The following is a 10,857-nucleotide window of genomic DNA, read 5'->3' as shown; positions in this document are numbered from 1 at the left end:
ACCTTTCTTTTTCAATCTTCACCAATAAACCTTTTCTTACACCATTGATGTTGGTCAATGTTAGAGATCCTTTAAGCTAGTAAAAGAAAGAAAATAAATCAAGCACAAGTTCAGCCAATGCTGAACACAGTGATTCACAAGTCAATCACAAGCAAACCATTTTGTGTATATCCCAAGGCCTACAAACACTTTACATAAACAACCATCAGATCACTAACAACAGAGAAATCCAAGACTCCTAAAAATGAAATATTCAAAAGCAGTCATTCTATAACCTACTGCACAGGAACAGCAGATTCTACCATGTTTATGTCTAACATATCGTTATCCTCCATGCTTCCACATGCTCCAGTTGATATCTTTGACTCCACTTTATACCCCAGTGTAACAGAAGTGTCTCTTGAGTCTTCACCATCGCTAGTGCTCATGCCAGAAGTTTCAATTTTACTGTCAGAAAATGAAACAGAAGAATCTCCATTTTCGGTAGATACAGTTGTGGAAATAACATGTTCTCTGCACAATATTCCTTCTAACTGCTTCCTGAAGTCATTTTTAGCATGCTCATTCTCATCCAACTGTCGCAAGAAGCTTTCTTCTATCTCACTCAATGACTCGACTTCATCTCTCTCTTCACTGCTGTAGCTGTAGCGATGTTGCTCATCAGCATCGTCATCATCTGATGCTGGTCCTGCTGATTCACAGCTAGTATCCATATCTTGTTGGGAGTCGAATTCCTCATCAGTTTGTCTGCCAGAAGAACGAGATGACATGGGTGAATATTCTCCATCTTCTGCTTCTCCACGCTCTCGTAGTGTTTTCATGATCAGGGTCTTCAGCAAGTTCATCACTTGAACAGCGTGCATGAGAGCTGTCAATGGATCAGACATCTGATCCCATAAAAAAATGAAATGCTTCAACTCCTTACCAAATTAAGAAATGTTATATTTTATACAACCAACTGCTATAGTATATATTCATTTACCTGGGTCATGTTTGGAGCGAAAACCATTGCAATATTTCTGGCATTCATTTTGTTGGATTCCTCATGTTCAACAACATCAGCCATCAGATCAATTGCCCAGTTAAGCAATGCAGTCTCAGTTGGTTTAAGCTGTTTCACAAGCTCAACGAATTCCTCCTCCATGTTGCATTGCAAAACCTGTTCTGGTGAAAGCCCATCCAGCACACCTGATGGCAGTTCTCGGAACCAGGCTTTGATGAGACCAGCCAAACAATGAACATCGATGTCTTCAGGCACGATGCCTCTATTTAGCTGGTCCCTTACATGTTCCTCCTGGCTATTCTCTGGGTTAATTCGAAAGATTCCTTCAGCCTAAAAGGTTCATCCAGAAATAATTAGTCAGAAAATTGTTGGCATAACAAAACATGGTGGAGAAAACTTCCATCCATCAGAAATGAGATAAAATTTGTTTTACCTTAAGACCATCTTGCGAGTATAGACGTTCTTGCATTAACAAGAGAATAGTTGGGACACTGTTGCCCCTTGTATCATAAGAACACTGCATTGACTCTGCAGATACGCCAAACACGCTGACGCTGCAAAATAAATGGTTACAAATCTAGCAGATATACTAAATAGATTGGTTTGGATCTTTAAAAGAAAATTAATGCAGTTATTGTTTACTGAAGAATAACCTCTACGGAAGATAGACACAAAAATCAACTTATGGTATGACTTTGTAATTGACAACTATTGGTTTCTGAAAAATAACTTCAATAGAACACAAAATACTACATCTATTAGAACAGCAAAGACGATTTGAGAGTGAACTGACACTGCCTAATACAGTGTAATCACCAGCATGAGAAAACCAGTAAACAAACAAGAACTGGGACTGCTCTTCGTTCTTGCTTTGTGTTTACTATGCATGCCATTCTGTTTTGAATTTCTCAAATTTGAATTTGCCATTCTGGTTCCTGAACGGGGGCCATTTTTTAAATTATTGAGCAGGTGAGCTTAGCAACTTGACAATTTCTTTATTCAGCATGATAATAAAGATGCAAACAAATTTAAGTAATCAAGTCATCATCGGATTTATATATTTCCATTTGTAATGCCAGAGACCAAATACCTAACACATAAGAGCAGATCTTGAGTCACTATTTATCCGAAGGTACTGCTTGAGTTGTAAAATTATGGATGAAAAATTTCCCTGTTTACATCCTAAAGTCTACAGTTTCTGTAAAAAGCAATTCTTATTCACAGCATTAAAGAGTTAGCTGTTAAAATGCAAACGAATCATTTATTAGTCACTCAAGGTCCCAACCAACTAACAGTAGGTCATAATCTCACATTAATGCAGTGTAATTAAGGATGCTGATGTGATCATTAAATAGTTAACCAAGAATCAGTAGACCTTAATTATTTATTGGTCAAAAATGATATAACTCAGTCCCCAATAGGAAGGGGACCTCAGAAAGGATCATCTCTAAGGGGCATTAGCAGAAAATGACCTAGTTCGAACCCTCCTGGAAATGGGAAAGATGTTGAAAGTAGATATACATGCATTTATGGAAGTATTGACTTGTGAGAAAGTGCTGCTTCTACTTGTTCCTCAATTAGCTTTGCAATCTACTTAATACACAGTAAAATTTGCAGTTACTGCACAAATTAAAGACTTAATTATTTCTCAGCATTTACAGGAACCACGTAAGAAGCTGAAAAATGAATTGACTATAGAGAGTGTGCACAGTTCACATACAAGTAATTTAACCGGCTATAGCTGATTATTTCTCTTTTTTTCAGGTTGGCATATCAGGACTTGTGAAGAAGAATCACCTGTTTTGTTGTATGGTACACATTGCGAGTCAAAAATCCTAGAGTATTTACTACTCGCAGTTGTATAAAGCACACACAAAAAAAAGGCACTTTTTAAACATGAAAAAGTTGATAAATCTATTTTTAGTCCTAAAAGTCTAAGCGCATTAGTAATCAGATGCAAACACCAAATACGACAAGAAAAGAAACAATATTTTATTTTCTGAGTCGAATTGGAAAAGCATAGATTTTGAAGAAACCTGGCACTTGGTACTCTACATGGGATTTCAACTTCAAACTCAACAGGAAGACCCAGAAACCCATGAAATCGATCGAAAGTGACATGAGTGAGATGCTGGACATTGGTGGGCCATCCTATTTCCATTTGATGAACAGCAGAAATAACATCTTCTTGTCGATCTACACGACAAGACACCATTGATTTCCTTAGAGCTGCTAATAGGAAATCCACCAAAGACAACTGCTGCTCATTCTCCATTTCAGCAGCAGCTGCCTTTGAACTGCTCTTCCCATTTCCACACCCACCACCTCCCCTTGTCACCATTACCAACCCCGTCATTTCTCTCTCTATATCTATCTCTTTCTCTCTCTACAAAATATGAACTGGTTGAAGAGATAGAGTTACTAGTTTTAATTGGAAGAGCATTGAAGTTTTATGGGGTTCAAACGGCCACTCGTTTCAAATTTCTTTTGTCGGACTCCCCAAGAAAGCCCTTTCATTACTAAAGAATTTCAATAATGCCACATTCTTATTTGTACACTCTCTGCTTTTTCAACAAACAATAAATAAACTTGTTTATAGAAACTTATTTTAACCTGTCTCCTCAATATTTGCTTCAACTTACACTCAATTAGCCTATCATTTTCAACTTCCTTATTCAAGTTAAATCTATGATTAATCACATCTACTACTTTATGATGTCAATTTCATTAACGGTAAATCTTAATTATTCATCATTCCAAGATAAAAATTAAAAAATCGATGAAGTAGATGTCATAATGATAATGTTAGAATCAAATTATGTGCATTTCGTTATAAATTAAATAACTTTGTCAACTAGATCTAAAGCAAATGAGGTTTGATATCTAGTTTCATACGATTTTTACTTATTTCATCAACAAAAAATCTGTATCTAATCAAATTTTTTTTGAATAAGTGTTATGTCTCACAACTAAATTATTCATTTTATTAAAGGGGGGACTAGTGCAAGTTCATATAATTAGTAAATTATAGTGCACTAGGACATTGTTTATGGGGGACTACAAATCTTTTTTTGCTAATATCTTGAGCTAAAATTGAAGATAAACCAAAAAAAAAAAAACAGGAGATTCTACTTGAAGACCGTTGGTGGATTCCAATTGCACAATGTGCAGCTTTTCCCATAATGATTTGAGATCTTTGTCCCTTTACACATGTAATGCAATTTAGTAATTAAAAAATCTCGAAAGCATAGTTATGTTGTGTGGCATTATCAAACCACACAAATATTACAGTATATAATTTACAAGGAGTGGATTGGCCAATTTACAATTTAATTGTTGTGTATCATATGTTTCCAGACATACATTAAATTAACGATCAACATAAATATAATATAATAACAGATCTTGTGAATATTGATATGATTTACAAGTTATTACTCCACTTTATACTAAATTCAACCAAAATTACTTCCTTTTTTTTTAATCATCAATCCCCTTTCCTTAGTAAAAACAATTAACAGTAGTATTTGGTCTAAAAGTAGAATTAAAAAGGGGGGAAAACAATTAGCAGTAGTATCTACCACTAATGTCTAATGAAGAAGAGAGTAAAATCCAAAGTCTTGGGAATGGGCCCATTAAGTCATGGAGAATTTTTAATCTGCTCCTCATAGTTATAGTCAACTTGAGTAGGTACACTAATATTCAAATTCAAAATGTTAGGCCAACTTTCCAAGGACGGACTATAAAGTATTTGATCGTTACTACTTTTATCCTTTCTTGTCTCTACTGTTCCTTTTATTTGTCTAAAAATGTAAACAAAAAGTATTTACAACAAAGCTAAATGGGACCATAAAAAATGATCTTTCATTTGTCTTCTCGGATATCAAAGGAAATGTTGTGGATTTTCTGTCTATTTTGGTGTTTAAACAATAGAATCAGATCTGTACCTGTTTTGGGTCGTATTCTTTTAGCTATATGACAAATAGCCTTTAAATATATTTCAACTTATGATATCTCATTTAGATACTTCAAGTTGGTTAGATATCTCAATTTGATATAAATACGTCTCTTAAATATACAAGTAGAAATAGGTACATGAACTCATAATATATGTACCTATGATCAAAGAATCATAGTGCATGTGTGCAGTAACTATTAGGTGGCCTTTCACAAGTGAACTTGAGAGTTCAAAATCACACGTATGTTTTGTTGTTTTTTTTCTTTTTAGAACTAAGCTTGCATTTCAAATCTCTGTCTTTCTTGTTATTTTTTTCCGTTCTTTTTTTAGAATTGAGGTATGATGTCCCTTGTTACTAATTAAGTATTTTTTTCTTTCTACCTTTATTTTGTAAAATTTCATTTAGTCAAATCAAATGTATGTATTAAAATTAGTAGTTGTATGATGTACTATATATAGTCAAGAGAATTAAGTGATCCTCATAATTTCTAAACAATGTATAGATAATTAAAATTGCAAAAAATAAAATAGCGCATCATTGTGTTGATTTAGGATTATTATTTTTTCTAAAGTTGTTGCCTTGTTCATCTTCCTGGATTAGGATGGTTTGAGAGAAGTAGACAAAGAAAATGCAAATTTTGCATTCCGAAAATGTCTTTTCCCCCTCTTTTTATGTCTATATTCTTCAATTTGGCCAGAGAAAATTGTAGGCTATTCATTTATTTTTGTTGTCTAATCAGTATCGGGTCCTATTCTTTTTGTATGTTATCTAATCTGTTACTTGCATTCATATTACAAGGTGGTACCATACCAAATCTTGGACCATGTTTGTCTTCTAAATTTGTCTGTTAATTTGCATAAATTGTTTTGTTAACTTTTAGTCTTATGTTCAAAAGCTGAAAGGCCATTTAAAAATAGGAAAAAATAATGGGAAACTTACATTGATATACTATATTAGAAATTTCCTCAATCACAAATTATTTGCAGCCATGAGACAATACAAATCCAATTAGGAATAATGCACAAAGTCCAGCCCAAAACTTGTCCAACCCCAAGTCTAGTCAGACCAGTCCAGCCCAATACAAATCCAAAATAGAATAGGAGACGAATTTATGCTTCCCTTATATATTAGTATAATTCTTTCACGATTCGACAAGCTAAGCTGAGTTCCTACTTCCTTTCTTCTTCGTCGGTCCAACTTCCATACACATTCATCTCTTGCTGCGCACTCCACCTATCTCCTTCAATGCTGTTTATCTACTGCACATCAATTTTATTAAAATCACCATAGTACGCTCTCTATATTTTGCTCTGTACAAAGATAAAGAACAAGTTCTTCTTCTTTTTTTTTGTAAGTCGCCAAGATGATGATCAGAATCAGAAGCAGAGATGGGTTAGAGAGAGTCACAATTGACAACCCACATGCCACAATTTCCCAACTCAAGTCCCAAATCGAATCCCAACTTCGAGTTCCAGTTCAATCTCAAACCCTATCTGTAAATCAGAACCTTTTGCTCGCCAAAACCCCAGATGATTGGTCTCGCTTTACAGATATGGCAAACCCTCATACAACGATTTCCTCTTTGAACCTCACCCACGGTTCCATGGTCTATCTCGCTTACGAGGGTGAGCGGACCATTGCCGGTCCCGCTGTCCAGCCCGCCGGTTCATTCGGCAGAAAGATGACTATGGACGACCTAATTGCCAAACAAATGCGAGTTACAAGACAAGAGAACCCTCACTGTGAGCTGGTTTCCTTCGATCGTGATGCGGCCAATGCGTTTCAGCATTATGTCAATGAAACACTGGCTTTTGCTGTGAAACGGGGTGGTTTTATGTATGGTACAGTATCGCCTGAGGGAAAAGTCCAAGTGGATTTTATTTATGAGCCGCCGCAGCAAGGGACAGAGGAAAACTTGTTGCTTTTACGTGATCCTGATGAGGAGAAATTGGTGGATGCAATAGCTATTGGATTAGGGATGAGGAAAGTAGGGTTTATATTTACACAGACAATTAGTCAGGATAAAAAGGATTACACAATGTCAACTGTGGAAGTCCTACAGGCAGCTGAGTTACATTCGGAGGGTGATTTGAAGGAGTGGGTGACAGCTATAGTGAAGCTTGAGGTGAATGAGGATGGTGCTGCCGATGTACATTTTGAGGCTTTCCAGATGAGTGATATGTGTGTTAGATTGTTCAAGGAAGGGTGGTTTGAGACAGATGTTAAGGATGAGATTGATCCAAAGCTTTCAAAGATGAAGAAAGATGTGGTGGTAGGAGTAAAGGACACAAGAGAAGTTGATAACGACTTTTTCTTGGTGGTTGTTAAGATTGCTGATCACCAGGTGTGATGGATTTATTGCATATCTTCTCTATATATGGAGTTATCTTTGAATCTTTTTTGTGTGCTGCTTATTGTGTCCATTAGTTACATTTGTTTGCTTTCCCTAAATTGCATAAAGTGTATAACTTTATAGCATACTTTGAGGAGAAAAACGAAGGCAGCGACAAACAGAACTGAACAGAAGAAATACTACACTATTGGTAAGAATTGCTGGTAGAAACTTCTAATTATGGATTAAAAAATGCCTTATTAATCCCCTTTGGTTGGAACTGCTGGGAATAGTGAAACCTTACTATGGCATTAAAACACTTGCGTAATTTAAGTAACTGTGTTTTTGGTGGTTTTAGCAGATAGGTTGTTGGTCAAAGCCCCCAAGTAGACATTTGTTGCCATATGTCTTATCCTACATTTAGAACCTGTTAGGCTGGGGATGATAGAACCTAATACTTTATGGTTTTTGTGTTGTTTGAGAACATCATAAGAAGTAGGCAGATTTCTGGGATATCAAAAGGATCGTGAAGCTCAATTGACCTAATCACTTTCCTTATCTTTTAGATCATCTAACTCATCCTTTTTGATTCGTCACCTTTTTGAAGTTTTTTGGGTAATGTAGTTTGCCTTTTTCACCCCTCTCAGTAAGCGATGTAGCATTTTTCATCATATATTTTTCTCTTATTTGCTTTCAGCTTGTCATCTTTCTGTTAGCTATATTTGTTACCCCGGTGGGAGAACTCTGCTTTGTTTTCTTTTTTCCACTCTCTTCACTTCACATGAAGCATGGTTCTGGCAGACATGAACTCGTTTCTCTTTAATTATTTTTGTAATGTCAAAAGAACATTCCAAGGGCTAGGTTCAAGTGTGAAATTAGGGAACCTAGCCTAAGATCATTGGACTATTCAATGTTTAGGCTTGAGGATTATTGACCTGGAAAATACCCACTGAACAATAGCATCAAATCTTCCATTAAGGAGTAATTCTATATTCTTCTTCATTCAATTTTCCTTCACTAATTGTATCCCCTCTCGCTTGATGTGAATCATGTGATAAATAAGTTGATTGAGGTATTGATGTCACCCATAGCATGGGTGATGGAGTCCATCAGTGTGGTAGCTGTTGTTGCTATAGACTCTGGTTCTAACTGGTTTGATATAGTTTCAAGTGAGAGGTTCTTAGTAAAATTACTTTATTTCATAAAGGAATTCTCTTCCACAGGAAAAGCAAAGAGCATATTAATGAAATCTGTGGAAGTTTTAGTTTTAATTCATAATGGTCTGAATTTGATATCATGGCAATTGGCAAGTGTCTTTCCAATAAGACTTTGGACAGAGAATACAATATGCTTATACTCCATCTATCTCAATTTATGTGGCACCATTTGACTTAATATGAATTTTAAGAAAAAAGGAAGATTTTTGAAATTTGTAGTCTAAATCAATTCTTTGATATTTGTGTGACAATTTTAATAAGTTCTTTCTAATTATAGAAGGTGACATTCTTTTTGGGATGGACTAAAAAGGAAAGTGGTACCACATATTGAGACAGAGGGAGTAGTACACTTGCTCTGAGGTGTGGTAGTACGTTCTAAACATGAAACTTGCAAATTTTAATGTATTCCAAACTGTAATTCAAAATATTCCAAATTTCTTCCTCTGTTTGTTCAGATTGCCTCTTGTTAATGTTGCATCAATCATTCACTTCAGTGTGGTTAGAGTGCCTTATTACTGGGGCCTGGGTGATCCTCAGTTTCTCTTAGGATATAGTGAGAAAATAGTCACTGTGCTTTATCACCTGATATAGTTGGTGAACTATGATAAGATTTAGTTAGTGAGAGCAACAATATGCACCTAACTTGAGCCAATTATTTAAGAATCATGTAATAGCAGTCTCTACACTTAGACTAACCTCAAATCAAACACTTCTTGTTTAGTTAGGATGAAACAGTAGTACTGGGTGGGGTGTTCCTTTTGTTTCTCTTCTGTCTTGAAGCCAAAATAATTTGAAAGAGAATTGTAGTATATGACATTCAATGTCGATGAGATTTGGAATAGGGCAGCTTTACCAGTTTTCAAAGTCTAGGACTTGGTGGAAATTCTCTGTTTTGATATATATTAATGTAAAACTGGAGCTGAAAGAGATACAAAAAGAATAGGTCCCTGCCTAGTGGTTTTGGAATAGATCAATCCCTGCTGATGTCCTTGACAGTTCCATGCAATGACCTGTTATTTTATCATTTTTCTTTTCCTTTACCTTTTTATATTCTTGTGGCACATATGTGCGTGCTATCATTACAAACTGTTGGATGGATGCTTAAGAGGTTCATTCGACCCCTTTTTCCCTTTGTCTTGTATCCTTTGCTTTCATACTGGTGATATTTTGTATATTTATTTGGTGCAACTTGTTCTTATTTGCTCTCATCTTATGTGAATTTTTATGAATTTGCAGGGTCCACTTTCTTCATCATTTCCCATTGAAAACAGGATTATTCCAGTGAGCATGAATGCATTGAAGGATCATTTCAATCGAACAAAGAGTCTTTCTTTTGTGAAGCGAATCTCAGATTTCCATCTGCTACTGTTGCTGGCCAAGTTTCTGGACATTAATGCAGATGTTCCTGCATTGGCGGAATGCGTGCTTACACAGTCAGCTGTCCCAGAAGGTTACCAGCTCCTTATCCAATCCATGGCTAGTGCCTCTTGAGCAGCATCGCAGTTTAACGAGACCAACAGTCATCAGGTACTGCGTCAACAAAGGATCAAGTGATGACATTCTCTGAGTCCTTATGCTTTCACGTAAACATGTTTGCAGTGCAGAAGTCCTAATGTTATATTTACCACCAATGTGTTTGGATTCATTTGTTAAATATAATTGGCTGGAGTTAAATTCATATGTTATGGTTGTTTACCCTTGTGAGGGCATGACTCTCATAAAGCAGACCCCGTTATGTTTATTGCCTGTTTTTGTTTTGATTTGCTGGGTTAGTTCTTTCATTCTATCGTCTTATCATAAATTTTCGGTTGAAGAAACCATTTAGAATTCTAATTAAAAGGTTATTTATAAGTTGCAGTATTTTGAAGCTCACAGTAGTATGATCTAATAAAATATTGAAACTAGAATTATATGTAGAATCAGTTAAAAGACATTTCTATTATTGCTCTAGTAGTCTGGAGGAAAAGAAAAAGAATAATTGAGAAGTGGGGACTGGTTACCCACTCTATATTATCATTTCCCTTCCAATAAACCATTTGAAAATTAGGCTCAAGTACTATACATGAATGGTAAATGCACACATGATTGTTCTTCTTAAACATGAAGGATCAGTTCTGAATCTCTTTTTTTAAAACAGCATGGATTAAAAAGGTGAATTTTACACTTAATAAACTTTGCTTCCAATTTTACACTTGAAAACGCTCATCCGTTTATATTAAATCTCCACAAATCAATACTACATCAGCGTGCTATGTGCCATGTTGTATGTAATCTTTTAGATCGAGTCAGGGTTTAATTGGTTGTTGATGTTAGATGAAAATAGCAAATAGAAATACGAAAGTGACA

The 10,857-nt window shown here is 35.5% G+C and overlaps 2 protein-coding genes across 2 annotated transcripts; one reads left to right on the top strand and one right to left on the bottom strand.

Annotated features, from left to right (window-relative positions):
- Position 1: 1 nt before the first annotated feature.
- LOC129901262 (rho GTPase-activating protein 2-like) lies at positions 2-3,425 on the bottom strand. The gene is made up of 4 exons (XM_055976395.1): positions 3,040-3,425; positions 1,437-1,557; positions 983-1,333; positions 2-887 (listed from the first exon to the last, which is right to left on the bottom strand). The coding sequence occupies exons 1-4, from the start codon at positions 3,357-3,359 to the stop codon at positions 276-278; spliced, it is 1,404 nt and encodes a 467-aa protein (XP_055832370.1). The 5' UTR covers positions 3,360-3,425; the 3' UTR covers positions 2-275.
- Positions 3,426-6,106: 2,681 nt separating this feature from the next.
- LOC129899636 (NPL4-like protein 1) lies at positions 6,107-10,271 on the top strand. Its single transcript, XM_055974649.1, has 2 exons — positions 6,107-7,306; positions 9,748-10,271. The coding sequence occupies exons 1-2, from the start codon at positions 6,326-6,328 to the stop codon at positions 10,000-10,002; spliced, it is 1,236 nt and encodes a 411-aa protein (XP_055830624.1). The 5' UTR covers positions 6,107-6,325; the 3' UTR covers positions 10,003-10,271.
- The last annotated feature ends 586 nt before the right edge of the window (positions 10,272-10,857 follow it).

The sequence above is a fragment of the Solanum dulcamara genome, chromosome 8, assembly GCF_947179165.1.
Source record: "Solanum dulcamara chromosome 8, daSolDulc1.2, whole genome shotgun sequence".
NCBI lineage: Eukaryota > Viridiplantae > Streptophyta > Magnoliopsida > Solanales > Solanaceae > Solanum > Solanum dulcamara.
This window is presented reverse-complemented; position numbering and strand designations above follow the sequence as displayed.

Bases quoted from the DNA above. Each gene is read 5' to 3' on its own strand.
- LOC129901262 (XM_055976395.1), bottom strand. From the start codon at position 3,359: ATGACGGGGTTGGTAATGGTGACAAGGGGAGGTGGTGGGTGTGGAAAT. The intron at 1,334-1,436 runs GTAAAACAAATT...TGAACCTTTTAG, and splicing joins ACTCGCAAGATGGTCTTAAG to GCTGAAGGAATCTTTCGAAT. The intron at 888-982 runs GTAAATGAATAT...TTATGGGATCAG, and splicing joins TCGCTCCAAACATGACCCAG to ATGTCTGATCCATTGACAGC.
- LOC129899636 (XM_055974649.1), top strand. From the start codon at position 6,326: ATGATGATCAGAATCAGAAGCAGAGATGGGTTAGAGAGAGTCACAATT. The intron at 7,307-9,747 runs GTGTGATGGATT...ATGAATTTGCAG, and splicing joins TTAAGATTGCTGATCACCAG to GGTCCACTTTCTTCATCATT.